The sequence below is a fragment of the Falco peregrinus genome, chromosome 10 (assembly GCF_023634155.1).
Source record: "Falco peregrinus isolate bFalPer1 chromosome 10, bFalPer1.pri, whole genome shotgun sequence".
NCBI lineage: Eukaryota > Metazoa > Chordata > Aves > Falconiformes > Falconidae > Falco > Falco peregrinus.
Genome location: NC_073730.1, coordinates 32,306,529 through 32,333,434, shown reverse-complemented (window position 1 = coordinate 32,333,434; position 26,906 = coordinate 32,306,529). Strand labels below are relative to the sequence as shown.

The 26,906-nt window shown below is 39.1% G+C and overlaps 1 protein-coding gene across 4 annotated transcripts; it reads right to left on the bottom strand.

Annotated features, from left to right (window-relative positions):
* ATG4C (autophagy related 4C cysteine peptidase) lies at positions 1-26,899 on the bottom strand. Of its 4 annotated transcripts, XM_055815181.1 has the most exons (13): positions 26,689-26,812; positions 25,927-26,034; positions 24,563-24,758; positions 23,066-23,196; positions 21,706-21,789; positions 20,829-21,062; positions 17,384-17,714; positions 15,379-15,449; positions 13,954-14,090; positions 10,179-10,257; positions 9,430-9,506; positions 5,023-5,142; positions 1-1,269 (listed from the first exon to the last, which is right to left on the bottom strand). In XM_055815181.1, exons 4-13 carry the CDS (start codon positions 23,139-23,141, stop codon positions 1,099-1,101), a joined length of 1,380 nt encoding a protein of 459 aa, XP_055671156.1. In that variant the 5' UTR covers positions 23,142-23,196; positions 24,563-24,758; positions 25,927-26,034; positions 26,689-26,812; the 3' UTR covers positions 1-1,098. The 4 variants fall into 4 exon arrangements, with proteins under 4 accessions (XP_055671156.1, XP_055671154.1, XP_055671158.1 ...); XM_055815179.1 differs by lacking the exon at positions 24,563-24,758; XM_055815183.1 differs by lacking the exon at positions 24,563-24,758 and having other exon boundaries at positions 17,384-17,477.
* Between the last annotated feature and the right edge of the window lie 7 nt (positions 26,900-26,906).

The window sequence follows — 26,906 nt, the reverse complement described above, 5'->3', positions numbered from 1 at the left end:
TTTAATGTTTTCCCACCTTTTTTATTTTCCAAGCAGTGTTAATACGTATTTTAAATATTGCATTTACTTTGTTAAAACATGAAACTACTTATGTACATTTGTTTGCAATCTGAGAACACACACCATCAAATAATCATTTGTACAGTAATAACGTATATATATAAAAAAATAATCACAGCCCAGAATTTTTAACATCCGCTCCCCCATTTGCGTTGATTTAAAAGCTGCGCTAATAGGAGAGAAGCCTCAACATTATAGTAGTTGAAACAGGAAACAAACACCGCTCTCTTCTAATAATTGTCTTCAGCTGCTTTGATTGGTTGCAGTTAATATTAATAGTATAACCTTTAAAAATTGTGGAGAAAGGTAATACTTTATCTTCACTCCTCATATTAAGGCTCCAAAGCAAGCTTAATGAGAAACCATTATAAAATCATACTGCTAAATAGTATCTTAACTCACAATTCAGCCTATATAATTGTATCAGTACTGCAACTGACAATTACTACTGATATATCAAACTTATCTTTCTTACACTGTGCTGCTCGGGATGTGTGTCACGATTACAGCATTAACTACTATTGGGGCTTACGTAGCAAGACGGAGTAGCGTTCTACCCTTACCACATGAATACAGAACTCAAATTTTGCTTACAGACAGAAACATGGTCTCAAAACCTATGGATATGTGTCCATGACACAAACCCCACAGGCATCTGGCAGCCTCTGCTTGGAGTTTGTCCTGGGCTGACATGATATCAGGGTCACAAGTCAGGCTTTAGGGACTGGCCAAGCTTTTTAAGAGGGCAAGACCACGACAGAGGCACATTTCAGCATACCTGGCTCTAAACAATGCCCTCCATCTTCACTAGCACAACGTGACATTAAACTCCTCCAACTAGTAGTGAACAAAAATAATTAGTAAGTACATTTATAAATGACATTTTAAAGACTATTAACATATAAAACATTATCTTTATGAAAATAGACCAATTTCAGCGCAAGCTTGCCTTTTTTGGAGAGGAGGACACATTTTTTTTATTTTTGAAAAGGCAAGTGTTCTCCTGGACAGCTGCCAATAATCTTGTGTAAAATGTCCTTAAAGCAAGACAAACTCCTCTGTACTAAATCTTTTTAATCTTTTCTTTTCATCCTCAGAGAAAAGGTCATTTTCTTCATGGAGTGGACTGGAAGCAAAGTCATAGTCTCTAGAATGACCCTTTACAAAAGTAAACAAGGGATATTTCTCTTTAGATGAAGACTTCAGCATCTACAATGTAAAACACGCACCAGAGAAAATATTAATTGGAAACAAAGAAATACAGTAAGTAGTGATACTTATCTGATGATGACTGCGAAATAAAAAACGCATTTTTAAATTTGTATTATCATCATATTCAAACATAAGCATTGCACAATCTAAATGTTCCTTCCTCCCGTTAACCATTCATTTATTTCCATTTCTTCTTCAGGTAGCTGGTAATTTTATGCCTAACCCTGCTTCTCGTTCCATACAGATCACCTCTGTGTGCTGTCTGTTTCAGTGCAGCTGGAGCTCTTGTAGGAAGATAAAAAACCCTACAAAATAGTTAACGGCTGTAACACTCTTCTCAAGCACAGGTATGAATTCTGCGGCAACTAAGCATCTCAGGGAGATATTTCTAGCGTAGAATCAGCATGTATGAAAATCAATGTTTTTATTAAAAGTTTAACACCTACATCTATGTCAATAAGCCAATCGAGAGCATATGGCTCAAAACAGACTGACAACAGTAGCAGGCTGTAGTAACCAGAGCGCCAAAACTCTACGTTTATAAATCTAAAAACTGAGCATGTAAAAGTGGCTGGTGGGGAAAGACAGATACTGAAAAACAGATCAGCGAAATACCTTTAATAGCAGATAAAAATCCGCCAAATACTGAAAGACATTTCACCCTTCCAGGCTGATTTGGACACTTAATTGTTTTGGGGGTTTTGGGGGGGTTATTTTTTTTACTTTTTTTAAAATTTCTTACCTGCTTTGAAAAAACAGCACAGTCATGCAGTAACATGCAGAATTACGTTAGCCTAGATGTATATCCTGTGTGGAACTAATATCACTAAACATAATTTCATGAGAACAATTAATCTAATACAGTAAAAAACCCCTAAATAGATCTTTAAACAGTAAGAACTATTTTAAAAAGGAGAGTTGGGGCTGAGGGGATGTTTTAAAAAAAATAATCAATCATAACAAAATCCGTGATTTTTACTGTGGTCTGAAATTTTCCACTTTATTCTTGTCTATTTTAATTGCATTTGGCTACTTTAATGTGAAACCTGGGTAAAAAAGTAAAAAGCTATAGGAGAGACATGCACACATTAATAGGCAAAAGCAAAAGAAGAGTAACAAATGAGCGCTAGAAAGTAAAAAGTTTGTAAGACATACAAATGCTTTGTTTCTTGAGAAGACTAGATAATTGGATGCAAACCCTTTCAACTCCAGGGGCTGGATACAAGCTGCCTTAGTAGGAAGAGAAATTGATAGCCACACGAAGGCTGTTTGCTGGTCTGTGAGTGGATGGATGGACTTAGGCCAGCTCCGAATTCCAAGTTTCCCACAGAAGACTCCTTGGAACACTGCATCTCAGGGGACGCACGGTGCCCAACAACCATCGCACCTTTAAAGACGGTCCCTCCAAATCAGGACAGAAATACACCTGCAGTTCTACTGCCATTGTCTGTGTTCAACTTCCCCTGACACCTCCCTCCCTGCAGGTACAGGGTAAACACCTCTCTGTGTACTAAGGGAGAGGATGAAACACTAAATACAGAACACAAACTGGATAGACAGGCAAATGCCTAAACAAGAGTCGAGTGGAACTTGGTTAAGGTTACCGTAATTACTATCATGCTACATCACACTTAGTGATCACAGATGAGTTTGAAACTCTAAAGAATATTAAAGTTCTTTAGATACCACTGCAATGATTTCTACAGAGAAGTTTCTCAATAAACATCAATATTTTTTAGTATTTCAGTGTTAGACCCAGACTGCCACTGTTGTTGCTGCAACGATTAATTCTTTGTGCTGAACTACATCCAAGTTCAACACTCCATCAGTCCAGAGAACTTTTCATTTCTGCTGAGAACCTGGGCTACAAACAGGCAAATGCAGTTGTAGCCCAAGTGGATTATTTATTTGCTGTCATGGGTTTTGATAGGGAAACAACTCACTGCATTAGCAGCAAGACAAGCCTGGTACCAGTTAACTAACAATGTAAAGTAGCTGCAGAGGCTGTGGCCAGGGAAAGGCAGAGCCGTCCCAGGGGCTGTGCAAGGCCAGAGCTTCTTGCTGACCTCTCGGCTCTGCCACATGGTGTGGAGAAGCCAGACAAACTGCTGTGCCTGCTCGGTATTTGTGCTGGAAGTGCAAAACAGAACTAGGACTACAGCCAGTCAGTAAATCCATCCTTCTCAAGTCTGGATGTGTTTCCAGGTCTCCCTGATCTATCAGCTATTGAATTCCAGGTATTATTAAACTACTTAACAATAGCTGCCTAACTAGGCAGTACAGAAGCAAAGGGTAACTTGAATGCAATTTGGATGGAGTTTCATCAGTCACTCCATTTGGGCCTTTGATTTGAATGCCCTAATTTCTCTATTACTGAATATATGGCTCATAAGGTTTATCCTCAAATAATAAAAGGTAGGGTTTTTTCTTCCACCTCTTATTGCCCACAAAAGCAGTGAGAACCTGGATTTTTTTAGTCTAGCCTACGTAGGGCACACTGGGAGTGTACTGTGCTTTGCAGTTCAAGAGTCATTGCACTCAAATTGCAAACAAAGGGAAAAATAATGGAAGAGCAAGAAAAACCAAAGCATGTGAAGGAAGGACTGAAAGATTATAGAATATTTCTCGCACTGTATTTGTACCAAAACTTTCCTCTGTTTTCATACTTATTGTGCCTGAAATGTATTTATATAAAATAATTTCACTAATATTAAATAATTTCTGTCTAAAGTACCAGGATACCAGCTCCAAGACTTAGATTAGCCATGAGTATTTTCACAACATATGTGCAGAAAAAGATACGTACTTAATCCCAAACTTGAAAGAAAAGAGAGAAGGGGGAAAAAAGAGAGAGAGAACTTCCAATATGACCAATTTTGTAATTAGGGTTTTTTTATCATGTTGTTACACTCTTTCTTATATATGATAGAACAGGAAATCACGGAAGAATAGAAACTTCCCTATTTAAACTTCCCGTATATCTGTTGCTTAGGAACTTCTGCTCCTTTAAATCTATTTTCCACTTCTGTGTGTAAGAACCAAAGAAACAACTTCAGCATCAATCAATACCTATGAGAGATTATATACACTATTAAGTTTAAGAATGCTTTGTTGGCTATAATACTAATACCACTTAACAGGACGTTCAGAATGCTGCAAACATTTAATTCTTTGTGCTGCTGTGATAACTACTGTGGTTAGAATATTAAATACGTGACCATCTTCTGCTGCCGCTGCAACCTTTCACAGACTATTTTTTTAAATCACAAAATGCAGTTATTTGCTACCACGGCCAACACAACCTCTTAACAACGCTGTATTTCATACACTCGCATGCTGTACTAATCAAGGCAGAACAAAACCCCAGTTACGCTTGGACCTGAAGGAACCCCTCGCAGTGTTTTTCAAGCGGAGGGGCAGCACCAGATCAGCTGGGCAAGGCCCGCTCCCCGGCCTCCAGCGCTGCTGCCGAAGCCCGGGCGCTGCCTTGGGCTGGGCGGCCCCGCCGGCAGCGCGGCGCCTGCCGGACATTCCCATTTCAACAGCGCCACCTGGCGGGCGCGCCACGCCGCCACCGGCCACCCCGCCATCGCCCAACGGGCTCGGTTTCTCACGATTGTAAAAGCGGCAATAAAATACCGAGGGCTGTGTCTGTTTAGAAGAGCGAAGCTGATTCTCAGCCCTTATCCCTACGCAGCACACGCATGCCGTGCTGGCTTGAGGGATCGATTTGGTAAGGTCGACACCCACCTTGGTGATTTCTTCAGATGCCTTCTCGAAGTCCTGTACCGTTCTACAATAAAATCCTATCGTGCAGCTCGGATCCATTTTTTTGAATGACATCTTTTTGGGAGAAGGACAGTGGAATGACTGCAAGTTTCACGATTAAAAACATGAAATACACAGTTACGGTTAGAATGGTGCAGACCGATGCATTTACTTTTTCCCACCAACAGCTTTAACATACAATCCCCCGTATCGCTTGAATTAAAACCCAGCACACACCTTCCAAGTAATTTCTCCCCCCTCCACCCCCAAACATTCAAGTAATTCCACTCTTCTTCACATGTATAAAACCTCCTGCTGTTTACGCTGTATATACCAAACTTCCGCGCGCCACCATGTTAGTTTGAAATCTGTCAAAGGTCTGCCGCTCAGAGCAGTACTTTATGAATATTCCCAAGGCAGAGGAGGTGAACGCTCTTCTGCAAATTGAATTTGTAACAGCTTTTGCACTATCTTACAATTACTGCTTTACTACCACCGCCCATTGACCCTCTCCCTCCCCCAGTCTCTGTAAAAGAGACATAATGGAATAAACCAACCTCATGCATTTTCCTTTAGTAAATGAAACGGGTTAAAAACCCTGCAAAACCCACAGAAGCAAAACTAGATAACACTGATCCACAAGTAGGAAAAAACCAAACAACATGCTGTGCTTTATAAATGCTTCTTTCCTAACGTGAAATCTCTTTTCATGACAGATGATGCTCTGACAGTGCAGCAATCCGATACTATCAGCAGCCATGCTCTAAGAAAAAGCAAACAAATACAAAACCCCTTTCCCAGTCTCTTCATTCCCAGTTTATGAGAGAAAAGGTAAGTGTATGCTTTCCGCTGATCCTGTGCTTATTTGTTACAGGAACTGTAGTTTTGGTGAAGCTCACTGTTTAATAACTGAAATTATTTCATCACCCCTGACTGTCTCTCAAAGGTTGTCCTCTTTATTGTGCTTCCAGCATGCAGGACTAGCCCGTCCACCCTACCTCTATTAAATCACTAGCAATCCTGCTACAGCTGCTCAGTAACAAACGCTAACACGCCTCGTCTGCACCACTCTGCAACAGAGATACCGCTGTACTAACATGCAGATTTTGTTTTTCATGAACTTCCCCAGTGAATATGCCGTGCTATTGCCTTTCACAGCTCCATGTCAGCTGTGCACAGCTCCCAGCTCCTCTGGCACCGCTGCTCAGCACAGAGCCAGGACAGCTTACTACCACCACAGGAACACCAGGACAGAGCATCGCAGATTTCTCACCAACACCGCTGTGCTTCCTCTATGAAGGGTAACTACCAACTGTTACGATCTCACCTGACTGTAGCAACAGCAACCCCTGACACCAAACATCAAGCAGCCTGTGTATTAGAAACTGCTTTTGTCTTTTTTTTTTTTTTTGCCAATCAGAAAAGTCGATCTGCAGAAGATGACAGCACTAGTTACCTAATCTGAGCGTGCCTGTCAGTGTAATGGTTTTATATATTGAAGTATATAATTCTTTACTTGTGATTACAAACCTCAGTATTTCTATTAAACCTCTGCTAAATAACAGAAGCAGAAAATAAGAAGTTCTATTTCTACAAGACTGATTTTAGTCACCATTTTTTCTCCTAATTCTGTTCAAATTTTAGATGCAGAAATTATATTTTGAAAATTCATTCCTGAGTCATCAAATATATAAATCGAACCCTGCCTTACATACCACATTTCGGCAACAACACTGTAACTACAGTTGTGCTGTACTGTTCAGGGCAGCAGTCTTAATGCTACACAAATCACCGTAAACAAAGAGAAGTGGGTAGGCTTCTTTTTCTTTTTTTTTTCCACTCCTCCAAACAAATGGATTCTGGAAGCCAATACAGAGTGGATGGATTTCCAACTTATTCTGGACAATTTGTCAATTTTGAAAATACTCCCTACAGATAAATCTAACAAGCAACTATCCACACTAAGAAAGCAATTTCTGTTTACTTTTGACATTTCTGGACAAAGATATAATACTATTAAATGCACTAAGCATTAAATTCCAATATATTTTCTGTCTGCAGAAAAGCATTAGGTTGCGATCAAGCCAAACTGCCAGCTTGCGTACATTCAAAATACATTTTAAAACCTCATTATTATTATTATTTGGAAATTCATATTGATGCCAGTCTGCAGCATGATCTGGAGGATTAGTCATGGGAACAGAAACCAAAAAGAAGTGTATTTTTTGTAGCTTGGACACTGAGCTGCAGTGTGACCCTTAAGGAAGTCACTTGAGCTCCGCTTCTCTGTGCCCTTCCCATCTTTTGTCTGACTTTCCCAATTAAACTGTAAAATCCTCAGAGAAGGCACTGTATTTTACTACAGTTATTAGCACAAAGGGGCAAGGACCTTGGTTATCATCCCTGGCTGCGGCCACAATACAAATAGGTAGAGCTGGGACTCGCTAACTCTTCTTCCAAATACCTCAACAGGGTAAAACTAAAGCCATCTCTAAAAATAATGAAACTCTGTCTAGGGTATTTTCTGATACATTTTTCTGCTATGTTCCTTTTTTTAATTTGGAATCTTCTAGTTTTCTATATTCACTTCTATATCATATGTCCCGCTAATTAAAGCATCTTGTTAAGTATAAATACTGAAAAATATGTAGTGTTTGCTTTAAGTGGGCCCCAGGATTTGACATTAGCCCTGTGTTAAGTGCTTCGACATATTTAAGTACTTTTCCTAAATACTATTTGATGGTATTCTGATTAAAGTATTGCGGTCAACTTCAAGATATGTTAGCAATTCTTTCTTTTCATGATGCCAATAGACAGGACCATTGCAGTCCACTCCACTGTTCCCAGTTTAAGTTAATTCTTAGCTGCTCTACAAAATAGAAGCCATGAAGATACACGACTTCATTACACACCATTTGATTACATTCTAACTGTAAATAGTCGATTTAAGATCACCTACTCAGTTCCTCAGGTGTGAGATTGAGTTGTGTATGACTCACTCCCACGATCTACGGGACTTTCCTGTGAACCTTCAAGAACTCTACATTAAGCAGCTAGTATTTTAGAGGTGGTGGAGATAAATATATATTCTTCCTTATTTAAATGTGATACATTGTTTCTTAAGCTGTGTTTCCACATTTAGGAGTATTTAACTTCACAGAGCACAGTGGCATGAGGAACCACTACTAGTAACTAACCAACTCTTCTCCAGCAGTTGATGCTGTCCTAACCAGTGCATGCACCCAGAGAGTGTTTCTACATTGAATGAACAATTGCTCCAAGGAGACTGGAAGTTCACGTGGAAGTTGGATAGAAGATCAAGGAGAGTTTGTATGGATGCGGCTGAGTACTTCCTACTGTGAGTACTGTCGCTATTGAACACTTACTTCTGCAACCGATCATGTTTTCCCATGGCACATGTAAATTGAGTTCTTTAATAATCTCCTTTAGCTTTATCTATTGTCAATTCAAGTTATTTGGCAACAGGTTAAAGGAAAGGGAAAACACCACTGTAAAAAAAGCCAAGTATGATTTCAAAGACCTAGGCACAGCCCAAAAAGATGCATCCACTGCATCTAGATGAACCCAGAAACGCATGGCCTAGAAAGGGGTTGGGGGCAAAGAAAGAACAAATGCAGCACCTACACTTTCAGACCTGTCAGTTTCTTGGAAACTGCTATTCCATAAAACCAGCTTGACTAAAAATAATAATAAAACTCGTTAAAAGGAACAGTTCAGAAGACTTGAGTAAAATTCATCTAGTCAAGCACAAACCTCACCGGTAAGCCTCAAAAATTTCTACTTGTATGAAGACAGAAAAAGTGACCTGCAAAGTCATCAGGAGCAAAAGTTACAATTAAAATGATAACCACCTACTCCAGTATAGAAACAGGATGAATTTCTGAGTAAAGCAGCAGCAAGTAAACCTGCAGGAATTCTGGTTCCAAACAGATAACAGGCTTCTATTATTGAATACTACAGTAAATTCTCTCCATGATGTTGACTGCAACTTGAATTTTAAAAAAATAAAATAAAAATGACCAAAAAGACAAACTAACAAAGCCAAATCCAAATAACTCCGGTTTAAAATCTGCAAATATTGCCTGTTTTCTTTGATGGAAAAATACTTTGAATGATCATCTATTTTTGAGGTCTTCTGATCATAAAGAAGAAACAGACAAAGATTAATAAGGTAAAAATTAAAACCCCATATTGAGTTTTTAACCTCTGGTCATTTTTGTTGATTATAGGCCTATAAAGAAGGGCAGGACTTTGATAAATAACATGTAACTGTAAAACCATAAAGATGCAGCTAGCCAGAACATCTCTAAATAATTAGTGTTTGATTCATATGGGAAGAAAACAGTGCCAGGTCTATATCCATACTACCTCAAGAGGGAAATCCTTTATGCTGACATCTACAAAAGATTGGCAGTAATGAGGATCCATGTAAATCAAACTGTCATCTACAAGGACAAAACAGAAGACAAGTAATTCAAAAAACACCTTATTATTACACTGCTTACAATCCAATTTCTATGCAGAGCAGCTGAAAAAAAAAAAAAAAAAAGCCAGCAAGTAACCGCTTGCCAGGCTGATATTCATTGACTGAAGCATAGGTTTTTGCAGGACAGATTAACTTTTGCATAATCAAATATGCTTGTATAAGCAGAATTTTTATAAAGTGATGAGACTGTCATTTAATTTTGGGTGATAAAATTACTTTTACAAACACACAATTATATTCTGGAGTTTGCATATGAAAAATGTATTGTGCTACTTCATCCTGACAGGAAGAATATATTGCTTGTCATTTAAGCATCAACTAACACCACTTAAACTAGTAAAAAGTAAATATGTAAATAAGAACTGCCAGATAGTAACAGCAAACGCTCCTGAAGTTTGGTGAAACAGATAAATTATGCCTTGTTTATGCAACAACGGAAATTAAATGTACATTTTACAGAATCCAATTACCATATGGAGTAAATGACAAATGACTGGACTTGGGTAGATATGATGAATTAATAAGGTACTCATTTTGCTATTTTAATCATGCTATTTCCCACTGGTTCGATATTAACTTCCTAACTCTTAAAGAAAAATATTGGAGAGACATAACGTATTAAAACACTAACCTTGAAATCCAGCAAAGTAATACGACTGCTTGGGTTTGCCACCAATAATACCAACACAATACTCAAGGCTTAAAATTCCCTACAACAAGAACATTAAATAATTAGGACAGTGTTAAACAGAGTAAGTATTAAACTGAATTAAAATCTTTGCTCTCCCTTTACTGTTTTCAGGCAAACAGCTTTTTTTCTTTTATTTTATTTTTTTTAAGACTGAATTCATGACTTTCTGGGCCTTGACTCAATTTTTAGAGGCTTACAACTGATCAAAGTGAAAACATACCACCACAAATTCCAGAGAAAGTCCTCCCTTTTCATGGGATGCCCATAGATTGAGAGAACTGGCAGTATCATTTTTGAGGAGGAGACAAAACATGATGTCATACAAGCTGAGCACAGGTTGCTTGGTCAAAAGGCATCAAAGTGTTCAGATTTACAGAGTTCATATACATTTACATTCTGTGGCCCTGAGGGCCCTCTTCTTTTTGCATTCAAATGTAGAAGTCTGTCTAGAGCATGAACTTTTACATCGTAGGGAGAAATGCCAGTTGAAGCAAGAGTAATTACAAGATAAAGCTCTAAAAACAAGAGCCCAAAACATGGGAGGAGAGACAGACACCCAACAGACAAGCCCCATAAATCTTACTGGATGTTGACTGTGAGGGTAGAGGAATCAGAACCATCAGTATGTAGCCGCTTTGAGAAAGAGACATTACAAATACACCTAATAGGATTTAAAGAGGGACATGGGGTGAAATACAGGAATCGTTTCAGTCTGGAAGTGTAAAGAAAGATACCCCTCTACCCATGGCAAAGCTAGGAGCCGCTATGGACAGAAAGCTGGCATATCAGCCGTGGGCTACAGTCACACCAGTGCTGCCAGCATATTTCTGTTCATTCGGGTTGAAAAGAGTTGGGTTCTGTAATCCCCGTGCCTGTGCTAGCACACAAACCTAGCAGATTTATCATTACGTAATAAAATGCTGATTTTATCGATATACCTTGTAGTGCTGGGGAGAAGGATTGACCTGTAATACATGCAATTTTACCAAGGTAAGAACATGTCAGTAGTTTACCTGACTGAAATTCCTCTGTCCCCCACAAGCTCTGGATGCAGTCACAGACAACAGACACCAAAGAAATCACCCTTGATCATCTCTCTATTAAAAGTACCTAGCAAAGAAATGGAAGGAAAGAACCTTCCCTCCCTCTCCCCTCAACGTATTTCTACTCTTCTCGCTTTTGTGAGGTTTTGTTACTTAACAGGGCTCATTAGGATTTGTGAATATTCAGTCTTGGCTTAACACAGTTCTCCATTAGTTATCCCACCAGCTCCAGTGGGAGCTGAATTTTGCCAACATTGAGCACTTTGGAAAGCTGAGCCCAACTGTTCTAATGCAATTGAAGCCCAAGACCATTAAACACTCTGAAAACGGAACAGCCTTTAAACGTCCATAAATCACAGTGGTGTTCCTGTAGCACTAGGCAAGCATTGGGTCCAAAAACTTGGATAGTGGCCCAAACTGGGAAGATTATCAGCTGAGCTAAAGTGAAATCTCCATCAGCTGGCAGTCGTATCTATATCCTCTCCTCTAAGAGATCAACCATTAAAAGTATAACCGTTACATTATCACTGTATAAGCAGGGAAAACTGCTCTCAACAAAATGATTAATATTTAGTGTACTAATAAGACCAAAGGTTCTCAAGATAAAACTTTCTCTGCTTAGACAATGATAATGTAACATAACAAAACCTGTTGTACTCCTCACCTGAGATGCTAATAAAGTCAACTTCAGCATGGTTTATACAGGTTAAGAGAAAGTACTTCTTATTTAAAATATGAATGAGAAGGCTTTTTTAAAAAACGCTCCTCAATGGCTGAGCATTACAGACCATTAAGGCAGATCAGAGGCAAAGGCTGTAACAGCTAAGGACACATCCTCTGCCTTTGAAACAGAAAGGGAGCAGAGCTGCTTAGAGTAATGACTAACTGTTTAATCTATGGGAATTTTCTTGTAAAAGTGAATTATAAAAAATTTATCAATTTTCATCCATAAATATAAAATCCTTTGTAAAAATTACCTCTTGTACTACATTCTAAAATCTGCATTTTTAACTTAAATCCAGACCCCAAGAAATTTAGTTGCTTCTTTTGAATAGTCAAGGTAGAGATTGAAGTGACAAATATATGCAATTGAAAGCCCTCTCCATTGCTTCCATCTCTCTCCATCACAGTCTCCATTATAACAGACTGCAAAAGGCAGTACCGGGCTTGGTAAATGAGCAGCAGAAATCGCCCCAGTAAAGCCAGTTGTACCAGGCAAGCTTAGATAACGTGACTGTGCTGTGAAACCCACTGCCACGCAAATGTATTTCACACTGCCCAAAGAGTGTGTTGGAGAGCTAAACTGAGAAAACCTCTGCAGGGTAAAACTAGACATAGATACCTGTCAATAGTGAAAGCCAGTATTAAAGAACTAGAGTCACTGAGAAAGCCTTATGAAAGTTGCAGAAGCAACTGTTTGTTAGCTTACAAACAGAGGCGCTGTGTGTCTTCCTGGACCTGACTGACTCAAAGGCTTTTCTGCAGTTAACATTGAAAGTAAAGTTAGGTTGCTGTAGATCACGCCTGAGACAACAGGCTTGTCTTAACTGTGTCAGAATTAATCAGAAAAGAACTAAAACTTTTCCAAAAACAACTGTCTGAAAATACAAGGAAAAGAATCGGGAAAGAAAAATAATTTAATAGCTCCATCACTTAAATAAAAGGCTTCATCTCTTGATCTCCCCATGCCATTAAAAGAGACCCAAGTATTTTTCTTAAATTTTACAGAGAAGAGACAGGCACCAAAAAACCCCAAAGTGAAACAGAACAAAAAAAAAAACCCAAAGATGTTACAGACTTAAGATTTTGTTCATGCTACTACATTGTGGTATTTTGAAAAATTAAACCAAGAATTTAAAGACAGATAAACAGCATCATGGAAAATGATAAAGCAGCAGGGCTAAGAGAACAATCTCTTAAGAGATGTATTCTTGTGCTCAAGAGGCAGGATGACAGTACATCTTCAGGTAGTAGTACCATATGCAGAACCTCTGCTGTGGGTGGGGTGGGGGGATGGGGGGGGAAGGGAAGAAAAGAGGACATCAAAGGCCTTCCTTCCCCCTGCTTTCTCCTTGAGTTTTACTTTTTTTCCAGTTTCTTTTTATTTGTGGTAACTGCTTGCTATTCCTGCATCACTGTCCTTAGAAACATTCATCCTAATGTCCAGATACTGGAAAACCGCCCAAAGTTGTGACTAAAGAGATCAAAAAATTCTATCCTCTCTCTTTAAGGGAAGAAAAAGACAAAAGAAAATGGGAAGAACAAACAAGCAACAACCTTAAACCATTTGACATTTAAGAAATTAAGAAACGGAATAAGGAATTTGGTATATTTATATTTTTAAATGCTGTCTGATACTTACTATAGCACAACTCTAATAGCATATGTAACTAAATTACCGTTTGTAATTTCAGCCACTGCATTAATGTCTTTTCAGGTAGCTACTTTAGGAGTAGGACAGTTATCACTGCTTTACCAAGGGACATCATGTGCTCTGCAATTATGTCTGATCTTGTAATAGGGAAATTTAAAATCTGTAAAGTCAAACTTTACAACCTTCAACTGTAAAATCACCACCACGCATTTAATAGGTAGAAGATTACCATCATGAAGTCGCTTTTCATATCACCTCGTGCTAGTATTTGAAAAGTGATTGAACTCTCATTTCATACCTTTACAAACTCTAAGTAGTCCATGTTTGTTCTCTCTCCACCGAGTCTCACAGGAACTAATATAATTACAGCTTTTGTGTCTGCTTTTCCAGAACCCATACAAGAACACTGTCTGTCAATAACATCTGAACTGTAGACTGAAAGGAGACACACAGAAATATTCATATTTAAAACAGAACTGCTAGCTTTTGCAAAGACACACCTACAACATGTCATCACTTAGTCTGACAAACTAAAACTGCAGTCCTTCAAAAATGGACTGTCCTCCTGAAACACAACTCCTGGGTGACTGATGAAAAACAGTGTTATGCCTCCTCATTTTCAGCAGTATTTCATAGAATGGTAATCTGCTGCTGCTGACATAAGATACATTGCCAAGGAAGTGCAGAAGGGGTAGGTTAGGAGAAAGCCAATAAATATTTATTTACTTCATATAAACTTCTAAAAGGAGTAATTTAAAACTTGAAAGCCTACCAGTAACACAAACATCTATGCTTTTAAAGAAAAAAGACAATGATTGATTTTAACAAATACTCAAGTTCACCGTCTAAAGTTAACATTGCACAGTCCTTGAAAATGAGTGAAAAAACTTAATGTAGTATTATTGCTTATTCCCTCCAAACTAAGAGAGATGTAAAAATCATCACCAGGACAAAGAAGCGAAAAACTAATAGAATTTTAAGTTTCCACTGTCATTGTACGTCAGGCAAAACTGGTTTGTAGTGTATGATTAAGCAGTGTCTCTTTAAATCTAGTTTGATTGATTACCCCGGGATGTCGGTCTCGTCTGTCCTATCCCAAGATCAGTTATGACACAACTAAAATTTCTGGCAGCTAAACATGGCTACTGAAGTAATACATTGTGCTTCGATTTGAAAGACTATAGTCATCAGTGTAAAGTTTCACCACACACTTAGTTTATCTTGTCATCATTTTCTGCTCCTGAATATCCAGCGCTCTAAGCTCCTCTGCCCGTTATTGATTATTTAAAATGCCATGCTGGAGCAGAAGAAAGGTTACCACTGACTTGGGTTAACTATCCTGCTCACATCTTTGAACTCCAAGCGAAAATGACTTCTAACTAGTCTAAGAGACTGGTGCAATGGTTTTTTTCCACTAGAAAAATGAGTAAAAGTCATAAAGAATCCCATGAGGCAGAAGACAAATAAAATATAACTGACAAATGTAACTGAACTGAAGTATTTGAAAAGTGATTGAACTCTCATTTCAATCAGCAATTTCAACAAGCAATGTACCAAGCTTTCAAGTTGTGATACCTGATTCTCAAAGAGAACAAACATCTACATAGATCAAAAACTCCTTTGTCTGTTTATTTTTTTCTGTTAGAGCTCTACTATTAAGTGCTTACTGAAAGTCACGGAAAGCATCTAAAATGTTTGCAAAAATCTACATAACCACATTTACCTGTACAATCCTGAGCAACATAGACTGTAACTCCTTGTAGCTCAGGGTCTCTGGCTTCTTCAACAGCTTTTCTAAGTAGAAAGACAAAAGTATTTAACTAATCTCTGATTTTAAAGACATTAACAGTAAGTAAACATAAATTATTAGATTTTTAGAAACAGGTTGGTTATAATTGTGGTTTGGGGGTTTTTTTTGTTTATTTTGCCATTTTTTTGTGGTGGCGGTTGGTGGGTTTTCTTAATTCAAGACACGTTCCATTCCTGATAAATACAGATGGGTTGGGGAGTGGGTGTGTGTTTGTTTCTCAACACTGGATCTTGGTATCCAATGTAATATGGCAACATGTTGTTACCAAGCAAAGATGACAATATCTGATTATTTAGAAGAAACAATGAAAACCACATAAAAAAGCCCAAAGAAACACATTAACTTACACTGAAATTCATATTCACTACCTAATTCTTCTGTTTATAACAATTTTCTGTCATGTATATTGAGATAATGAAGGCTAAATTTGCTGACAGAAATATTTTCAACTCAATAGATCTCTTTAATTGACTTCATTTATCTACCCACAAATTAGCATCACATGTCTATGAAAATAAAGGCTAACACATAAAAACCTGTAAGGTTTCACCAAAATTTTCAAAAAGATAATTGCTATATTAGGCTATCCTCAAAAGAATAAGAGTAACGGGCCTAAAAACTAAAGGAAAATATATGTCGATAGTCTGAAGCATGATCATCAATCAAGGACAACATTTGTAAAGAAATTAAACTGTTCAAAATAGAAGATTAGCCTTTGACTTCAATACACGCTTGCATTAAATGGTCACTATCCCTTTATTTCACAGTATATTTTGAGGAATCGTTTAATACAGTCATTCTCAAGTTATGAGCGAGCTATACATTGTTAGCACTGCTGTAAGAAAGAAAAGAGGTCTAGGAAAGGAAACCTTTGCAGTGCTGGAAATTACCAGTGGGTTTGTTCTGGACCACATGCCCCCCTGCTCCCATTATGTAAACAGGCTACTGCAATTTAAAGTAGGCAAAAAGAATTCTGACAGTTTCTATCATCAGAAAAAATAAGAAGAAAACATAAATAATGCTAACCTCTCACATCACTGCATGCACTTGCAGGTATGCACACAGATACACCTGACTATTTCAGTACAGGTTCACTTAAGATTAATATACTTTTATACTAAAAATCAAATTTTTCTATTCACATGTATGTATAAATGTATGAACTTCAGCTTCTGCTACTTAAAAAATGTATTAGTGATGCCGTTTATAGGTAAACTGGAATCCACTGTGAACATAAGCTTATAAGGCTATTAAAAACAAACCAAAACAAAAAAAATCAGCAATATTCAAAGAAATGGCTTATAAAGGCAGACAGTATGGAGAAATTTGACTTTCGACTTTTTTCTAACCACACTGAATGTCACAGTCCTTTTACTTTTACTGTGATATAATTATAATATTAATAGTCCCATACATTTACAGTTTCACAAGAATTTGATGTGTGCAAAGAAATGCTGAAAACATCAATTTTAGCTCTGACATTTCATTACACTATCAGTACATTACAGCCCCCAGGTTACAGTATATATAAAAAAAATAATCTATAATGTTATGCATGTTCCAAGGTTGAAAGTGTGGTTAGTTTTTAGAACATTTCATTAAATGCAGCTCTACTTAAAAGCCTAGGTCTGGGAGAGATACTTGGCACTTCTATTGCCCAAAATACAGGAAAACAGGAATGTAGGTTTTTTCCTGAAATAAGATTGGATAAAAGCTCAGAGTTCAATCCCTGCACCTACTGCTATTTCCCTTCCTGCCTGTGAAAAATCTCTAGAATTGCTACTAATATGGACATTTTACAAAGCTAGTAATGAACAGTTAGATGCTCAATTAAGCCGAAGCAATCTCATGACAGTTTGAAATGCTTCTCCTGTAATGTGTAAGGCACGGTAACAACAAAGAATAAAGGTATTTTTACCTTAAAATGTGTGCAACAACTGCAGGTCCGTACCAGTCTCCAGCAATTTTTCCAGACTTCTTTCCATATTCTATTAGCTGATGTAAGCCAAAAGCTGCCAGTGGAAAGTCACCAAACCAAGAAATTATTTTTCTATGATAAACTTCATTTCTCATTTCATTGTCATCACAGTTTCTCTTTAATGTTCCCTGATGATGATTTGACAGGATTTTGGGTTCTCTTTCTGCCGTAAGTGATGCTTCAAAGGATGCTGTCAGCTTTTTCACTGTATGGGCTGTCCATGATTCAGAATCTGAATTGTCAATGTCCAATGCATCTGGCCAGACCCAGGCTGCAGCAAGAAAGTTTAAGATGCGTATTAGGCTTAGCATTAACATTTTGGTACACCTACCAAAGCATGTGCCTTTCTCCCCCATGTTCTTCAAACCAATAATATATATTTTACATATGGAGATGCAAATGTCAGTGTTAAAATGTAAACAACTAATTCGAGTGGAGTATAATTTGCTTTTATTTTCTGCTGAATGATAGGTGAAATGAAATACTAACAGTGGTACATTTGTTAGCAATTTATATTATCCGAGATAGAGGTCAGACTCCACGATCCCAGTCAAACATATAAGATATACCTGATTACAAGGCACAGGTTACAAAAAAGTTAGCTATTTGGTACTATCTAAAAAAAAGTTTTATCTGTGTCAAACAAGACGTTTCAAAAGCTGTTTTTAATTCTTCTGGTTTGTCAGTTATTAAAAAAATATAGGCAAACCTGAGGAATTATTCATGAAAAAACAAACACTTCTTCCTGGCAAAATGCCAATGCAGATCAGCAGAAAAAGACATTTATTTATTCACTAGATTTGTGAATTCTTTGCCTCGATTACAAGACAAACTTGTTTAAATATTATTCAGCGTAGTATCTACAGTCTGCATTTCTAGTTAAAGGTTTCTCTAACAATGCAGCCTACACACCACGTTCCTCTTACAGCATAATGGTGGTTCAGCATATCTAGAGAACAGAAATGCTTCCCTTGTCAGATGACTGAAAGTCTCTCCCACAAGTTCAGACAACTACTTGCAACACAAAGCATGTGTTCCTTGCTTGGACCACAGCGAACATACTGTTAGATCAGAATGTATCCTGAAGGTCTACAACAAACATCCCTGAAGGGGAAGGCTGCCACGTGCAAGCAAGGAACAAACCCCTACAGAAGAAGTGCTTTTGCTCAGTGAGCCAGATTTGGGTAAGCTCCTGGAGGGTCAGAAAGCCGCCATTACAGCACTGAGAGGCAGTAATTACTTTTCTGACAGGGCGCAAGAACTGCAGCCCTCCTAGCTCCTACTGAAGTACCCATGTAAAAGTCTTTGAGAAACAAAGAGGAAGCACAGAGGCAACGATATTTTAATTCTAAAATCTAAAAAAACTTAAGGCTCCAGTAATGTCACAAGTATTGCTGGTGATGGCCATAATCCATGCCACCCACTCTTATTACAGTGTGACAACCACCTTGTATCAATGCCTCTTACCACGAGCGGCACCCCTCTGTGAAACCTCGTGTTAATTTTTCATTGCAGACCCAGGCAGACGCATGCATAAGCTCAATGTAACATCACAGGCCTTGCTATTCCTTTGCATTTAAGTCAAGTGTCTTAAGTACAGGCACTTCAAAGTAAAACTTAGAGGCACCTTAATATTTAAAATAAAAACTCATTTACAACATCATTCAGCAATATCTAGAACATTCCACGTAGCAGTGGAAGTGTAAGTATTCCAGCTCATAACTGCAGTCAAGTTTTGCTTTGTAACAGAAACAATACCATTAAACTATAATGAAAACATCTCTGGGAAAAGAGTAAACAGCGATGAAAAACTTAATGTAAACACTTAACTATGTTTCAAAAGCTACCCAGACCTCATAAAAAGCTTTTCAAAAGATAATTCACCAGCTGTCAGAAGACTAGGTGATGAGGAAAGTAGTCCAGAAAGACCATACATATTCCTTCTTCCTATACATTTGGACTGCCATAGAAACACTAGCACTCCAGAATCACCACATCACTTTCCAGATTAGGATGCATGGGGGACAGTGCAAGGAATTTTTTGTAACCATAGATTTTAAAGATATAAACCAGGGGGTTTTTTGTTTGGGGTTACTTTAGAACGAGCCATTACACATTCCTACTCACAGGTAGTCTTCTGATCAGATTTTCAATTTTTTTAAATGTATGTATAACAAAAGTTACATTCAAGAGATTTCTGTTCTCAGCGGAAGTATTTTCATATGTCTTGATATTTGCCGTCAGTTGAAAGGGATAATGAACGTTTTATGACTTAAGTATCCACCACAAAAGGAACATTCAGTAAGGCAATCTGACAGTTCGGTCCTCACACTGCCAAGAAAGACAACTTTGTGATGCAGCTGGTTTGGGACTATGTTCACAGCTTACATCATAAATGCACAGTACAAAGGATTATCAAAACAGGCTTTCAGAAATATCTTATCCTAAAGTATTCCTGGGATCCAGCAAATGGCTGAGTAAACAATACACTGTATTCTCTCTAACTAACATGCCTGGGTGGCTTCAGGTCCATGTCTTGGATCATTTTGACAATAAGCAGTGGTGATAGAGGACATGACCAATTGTTTGAAAGGGGCAATGTGGTAGATTTATGGAAGGGATTGAGAAGAAGGTGGAAAGAAAAGGTGGCTAATGAGAAACAAAAATATCTCTATGCAGGACATGGCTCAGCTTGGAGGAATAGGGAGGACACGCACGCCTAGCCTTTGAAAGCAATAAGTGTTCCAAGTCTCTTAAAGCTACCTCTTTCAAACAGCTGTGACAGAGAGTATTTTGAGCTAGACAGCGATAAAAAAGGGAAGTTCCTCTGTAAGTACATGCAGGGGGGGAGGGAGGAACTGAAATACTGAAAATTTCAACACAAAGAATGATGTATTGAAGTTAGATTAGAATCCTTCTATTAACTCAATACATTAATACTAGAAGAAATTGAATAATGTACAATTTTAAAACTGCTAAAAGAACATCACTTTTGCCATAGCCCACAGCTATGTGCTGTGGAACTCATTTCCACACCCTGAGTTCAAGAAATGAGTGAGTTTCAAGAGAATTGGACACTTGCATGGAAAATAACAATACTCAGGTACGGGATCACACATTTTTGTAGTGTTTTACTTCACAGTTAGCATCTGTGGAGTTCCCAGTCTCTTCCTCTGGCATGCTTTGGTATTTCCTTTTACAGAAATGGAAGAGTAGGACAGCTAGATCACTGCTCTGATGCATTGTAACAATTCCAATATTAATAAGGAGTCCAGACTCAAAATGAGCTTGTACTTTCGAATTGGGCTACATAAAGACCATCACACTCTCCACAGAATGGCCATGCTTATCATGCTGAACACTGAGATCTTCCCTCAAAACTTACCTCTACCAAGAAAATGAAGCATAAGTCCTTGAGCCAGCAGCATTTGACCAGTTCTCAGAGTGCAACCCCAACCACAGTCTGTTGTTAACACAGACCCCTTTATCTGAGGAAATTCCTCTCTGTAGGTCAGCCATATTCTAGAAATAAAATCTTTACGGAACTCCTCAACATTTCCTGAAATCTCTGTGTTGATTTTATCAAAATTGGACCCATCTGTAGAGAGTTCACCAGATTCTGTAAGGCAAAGCACAACTGAAGTTACAACTTGATACAATGCTCCTGTTATTAGAAGGAAAGTAAAACCCATACAACTGTTCTATTAGAAAAACTGAGAAAACTTGCAAAAAATAACAATCACTTCAAATAAAAGAAAGGAAAAATGGAAGGCAAACACAATAGAAATGTGCCAGATGGGGGGGACGCAACGCAGCCAGCACTACTGTGCCAACAGAATCATTGCCTTGCAAGTAAGCAATCACTTAACTCACCTAAACATAAATGGTCAAATAGATTCTTAAAAAAAATGCACACTGGAAAATGGTATCAAAGGCATTGGTGTAGTGACTCTTTGTACAGGTATTGTCAGTATTTCAATCAGGAGCTTTTAGAAAGAAAATCTCAAATTGATAGGTAAATAAAGTGCAAATTACAGCACTAATACAGGAAGAACAAGACTTCAGTGTAAAATCTGAATAAAGCAGGTTAGGATGGGTCGCATTAGTGGCGGTATGGATATTTAAATGAGTATTTTCTGAGCTTTTCATAGTTACGTTTTGAATTCAGTAACTGGCAATGACAGACTTTCTAGAAGATTAAAAATATATCCACAGAGCTCCTGCCAAGTAAGATTAGAATGAGTTAAGTGCTATGTACGTACCATCAGTTTTGAAGTGGTAACATTTTCCCAGCAGAAAGACCGGGGAGTTTCTACTGAAGTAAGTTTTTGTTTTCAACACCCAACCTAAAATAGGTACAAAACAAATACACATCTGTGACTGAAGTATTCCAAACAGGAATGCTAATAGCATCTGGTTAAGCCAAAGGTAACCCTTGAAAGGGGAATATAAAGAAAATGTACTGAAATTGGGGTTTGCTTTCATAAAAGTTTAATAGTTCTATAGATCACAGATTAGAGTTCTGGTTTAACAGTAACAATGTTACCCATATACGAATGTTTCAATATTAATACAATGGCACTGCTATGCAGAAATTGTTAGGATGCAGAAATCCTAAGGCTGAGCTTAAGTTGCTTTGTCTCCACTGTGAATTCATTACTGCATAGTTCGATTCTGTGAGGCTTCTGACTCCTGTAACATAAAATAGGCTTCACATATGACCAGTGAAAATGCATGAAGTACTGCTCTTCCCATAGGATTAATTAAACACCACAAAATTAAATTGCAGATTTCAGACACAAAAGGGGTAGTACAATATGCTGTACAATATCAAAGGGCCAGAATTCTGCTTTTAGGTTTTGACAGTGTCCCCAGGCAGTAGCTTTTTCACTTAAGTCTAAATCCTATGGTCTTTCACATCCTAAACCCAGAGTTTCTTAACTTTTCCTTTCACATATAGGGTGTAATGAATACTATTCCCCTTCAGCCACATGGTAGCCTTAAAGAAAGTAGAAGAAAAAGTATCTTTTTGTCTTGCCAGACATCTCCAAGGCTGTTATGAGAATTAACAAATTTATCAGAAACCTGGTGGTAAATCTGAGCAAACTCAGTCCCAGAGGGAAACTAGAAGAACTAAGGTTAAGGACAGATTAGTAAAGGGCACACTTGAAAATTTGTTCGCTTATAAACAAATTACTGATGTTCAACTGTGGAAAAGTACGTTACTCAAGTGTGTGAAGTAGACTCTTCAGCAGTTTGTATTTCACAGACCATCCTATTTTTTCCAGAAAAGTACATATAAAAATAAAAAAATCTTTGCGCAGATGATTCCATTTTATCCCTGTTTAAAAGCCTAAGCAAATCCAGTGTCATTTACATAATCTATTTACTGTTTTCAAAATACGTAATTTTAAAAGAAATTATGCAAATCTAGTTGAAAAATTAAAAGTTTGTTTACTCAGGCTGCTCATATTATCGGAGTAAAAACGGTTTCAAGAATCTTATTGCATTTTTATTATTGGTATTAGTTAAGTTTCTGAGTCATGATCCCACTCATGTCAACAAGAAAAATTCCGTTCATTTCAATGGAGACAGGATCTTACCATACACTGTTTCACTTACTGTATTTCATGTTGTGCCATGCAGACATAAACTTTGATTTTATCTTTTCTACTTCATCTGTCCCTGTGGCCTCCATATTCAAATTCTAGAGAAAAAGCCATCGCTGTCTTGCAAGTCATTTAATTCTGCTACTGTAAAAACAAAAACATAAACAGATCTATGGGCACTGAGAACACAGGGTACAGTATCACCACCAGAGCACACAGGTACTTAAGCCTAACATGACTAGAAACTGTAATGAACTTGCAGAATCCTCCACTACCAGGGACAGAGAAGCAATCACATGTTCCATGAATAACTAATAAAATAATTTAATTCCAAATACACACCAATAAAATTACTACACAAAGCTAAATAAAATATAATGTTCTCCAACAGCTCTATTGCTCAACAAACTGATCTAGAGCATATAACCTGTGCTGGCATACAAGTACACTCATTCTAATTGGCAGTGAAATGAAGAGATACCACGCTTTTCACTAAATAGAAGAGATGCTATTCTCTTCTGCTGAATAGAATACAATAAGCACTTCCCTCCCCTACCCCCATCAGGGGTTCTGAGCACCAATAAACAAATCTTGTTTATTGCCTCAAGATATCTAATCAAGAATTTTCTAAGCCAAAGTTTACAGGCATTGAAGGAATTGAAAGACAAAGTGCAAGATGTGCTGTGTACATGTGCAAAGCAGAAAATGTGTAGCACTGAAAACGTGTAGTAAGTGACATAATTTTGTACAGAATTAACTTGCTAGAAAGGTAACATGAAAAGATTATTAGAATACTGTTATAAAATCCGTGTTTACTTTATATCTCTTCTAATTATTAATTGCAGTGCAAAAAGGGCTCTTTTCTGATTTGTGCTGTCTACAGCAGTACAGCTGTATTACGAGTGGTAAAATGGTGGCAAGAGCCACTACATTGCAGATGAATTCTGTAAAAACTGCTTATAAATTTTTCAAGGGGACGAGTGGAAGGGAATGCATTTTTACTGACTCTAAACTGCATAATAAGATGGACTTCACCTTAGAAGCAACCTAGACTGGTAATAATACAGAAAGAATATATACTACCTTTATCTCTGTTTCTAAGAAATCTGAGAAAACCCTTTGTAGTCCATCTGCACCATTTGTAACAGGGAGTTTGCTATTAAGTAATAGAGCTTCCTTCACTGCATGTATTCTGTCAACAGTTCACTTTAAAAGAGCAGATACTGGAGGTTTTCTTGATGCTGTTTGGTAGCTCAAACCCTTGCACAGATAGATGAAAAATTACAAGCTACTGCTGCAATGGGAGATCTTGTGGGACATCAAAAGTTGATCAATAGTGGTACATCAGTGCAACCTTCACTGAATTTTTAGCTAAGTTCTGATAACATCAGATGATGAACAAAAGCAAACCATCCCATTTAATTAACAAACTTGGATCAGGAGCATATGCCATCACTGACGCTACACATAACCTCCTTACTTTAAAAGGAGAATCTAGAACTGTATTTACCTTTCCATGCATTATTCTCCATTGAATTGGGATCAAAAGCAGGATGAATTCTAAACCATGTTACTTCTCTCTATGGGTGGCATATTTTAAGTAAAACCCAGCCACTGACAGTGTAATCGAAGAGAGTGCGATGACGTCAGGGTGCCAATGTCTTCGGAGCCTGAGGGTACATGCACAGCCACACTGTTTCTGGGATCTGTAGGTAGGGCAAGGAAAGCAGTGGTCTACTGCCCAAGCCACACCCAGCATGTTTTCCCACTATTTCATTGCATTATTTCATCAAAATCTGTCAACAGCTTTTTGATGAACAAGAGGCCGTGCAAGCTCACAAACACGGGGGACGATGACATTTTTTAGCTAATGAAAACAACAAATGGCTACAACCTTACTATGATTAGCCTTGTGTTAAGGTTTTGTAAGGCAAGGAAGAAAAAGACAGTTTACGGTTAGATTTTAATTTCCTGCCTTTTTTCCCTTCCTTTTCTTCAGGGAAAAAAAAGAAAAAGACAGACTGACTGTATCACTGACTCTGGATGGCAAAGCTGGTAAGATGAACTTCTTCAGGACATGTGTTTGGTCCGGCCTGTCCTCACATGATCAATCAGTGACAGTCATTTATGCAGAGGCCACTGATTGCCTTAAAAGCCAATACCTACAAAAGCTCCCTCTGGCTAAAATTAGAAATGAAATAAACTCTACCCTTCTGAAATGGCCGGAAGAAAAAATTATTGAAATGAGAAAGAAGCTCATTTTCCTTTAAAAGACAACAGTCATCCCAGCACATCTTTCTTTCATCCAGTTACTGTTCTTCCCAAGCATTATACTAAAGATGTGAAAAGGACTCCCAAGAAGAATGCTAACATAAAATGGGCACATTTATTCTACTGAAAAAATGCGGGCTCTTCCCATCAATGTAAGAAGGCATCAGTAATAGCTGCGCTGAAATTAATGGAACAGCATCAGGAGAATGTCACAGGGAATACAGATTGAAGCCCAAAAGGCACAATGCAACCCCCATTATTAAATCTAAAGCTAACGGCTTTATACTGAAGCTGCCTCATTTAAGAAGTTACCTAGAATGTACATTACTAGGACAATGTTACTTCAGAGAGTGGCAAGACACACCTGTAAGGAAAAGAGACCTGTCCTCTCAGAGCTGTCATCACTGTCTGCTGGGGGATGATGGCAGCAAGGTGACAGTTTGTTACTAGCCATGGAAACCCCACCTAACAACAGAATTAGTTTGTTTTCATTAACAACGCAAGAACAACCTAATGAAACTGCAGTGATGGGAATGAATGAAATCTAAATGTGACTGTCTTTATTAATTAAGAATGAAGACCCCCTTCACTTTTTTTTCCTACCTGGGAAGAAACTGAACTAGCAGCGGTGACAGTCAGCAAATCCCACAGAGAAGTCCCTGACAGAGGATAATGCCAAGGGGTCATTTTTAAGGAGTTACCCCTTTCCAGCTGTAAACACACATTAAGACAGATAGAAATAACACTTTCTAAAAGGCAGGTGAAAAAACACAGCCTTTTTTTTTTTTTTTTCCTTTTTTAAAATTCTGTAGCAAAGACGGCACCTTTCGCCCATCCAGCATTTAAACCCGAGCAAGCGCTGCCGGCGGAGCAGACGCCGCTCTGCCCGCCCGTTCGCCCCCCCAGCTCCCGGCGGGCGGCAGCGCTTTGTGCGCTCCCACCGGCTCCCGCGGGCTTTGTCAGCAGCCGCCGGGGGCCCGCTCGGCGGCCCCGTTCTCCCGCCAACCCGCTGCAGCGCCGGTACCGCGGCCGCCCGCCGGCGGCACAAGCAGGGCCACCCACCCGTGCTTCACCCCTCCCGGCGAGGGGCACGCGGGAGAGCCCCGGGCCCTGCCCGCCCGCCACCGGCCGCCTCCTCGCCGCCGCCACTGAGGCGTTTCGTCCCGCCCAGCGCCGCGGGCCGCGCTCCCGGGCAGCGCTGCCCCCTGCGCACCGCGCTCCCCTCACGGAGCCTCACGGGGCGGCGGGCGGGTAACGCTCCCCAGCTCGCGCCGCCGCCGCGGCCCTCCGGGAGGGGGGTGTGGAGGAGCCGCTCGCACGGGGCCCCGCCGCCGGCGGCCAGAAGGCGATGAGGCCGCTGCTTACCCGCCCGGTGAGCTCCGTGGCGCAGCCGGCCCAGGAGCGGCCTCCCGGGGCTTCAGCCGTGAGGGAACGACGCGGAACTACAGCTCCCGGCGGGCGCCGCTGCGGGAGCGGGCCGAGCGCGGTGGCGGGCCCGCGCGGGGCACGCTGGGGGCTGTAGGCCGGCGCGAGGGCGGGCGCCGGCCGCCGCCTGAGGAGGCGGGAGGAAGGGGCGCGGCGGG

Coding starts and splice junctions, on each gene's coding strand:
- ATG4C (XM_055815180.1), bottom strand. CDS start 23,141: ATGGAGGCCACAGGGACAGATGAAGTAGAAAAGATAAAATCAAAGTTT. Junction 21,790..23,065: donor ATGGCACAACATGAAATACA/GTAAGTGAAACA, acceptor TACCTATTTTAG/GTTGGGTGTTGAAAACAAAA. Junction 10,258..13,953: donor ACTACTTAGAGTTTGTAAAG/GTATGAAATGAG, acceptor TTCTTGTTGTAG/GGAATTTTAAGCCTTGAGTA.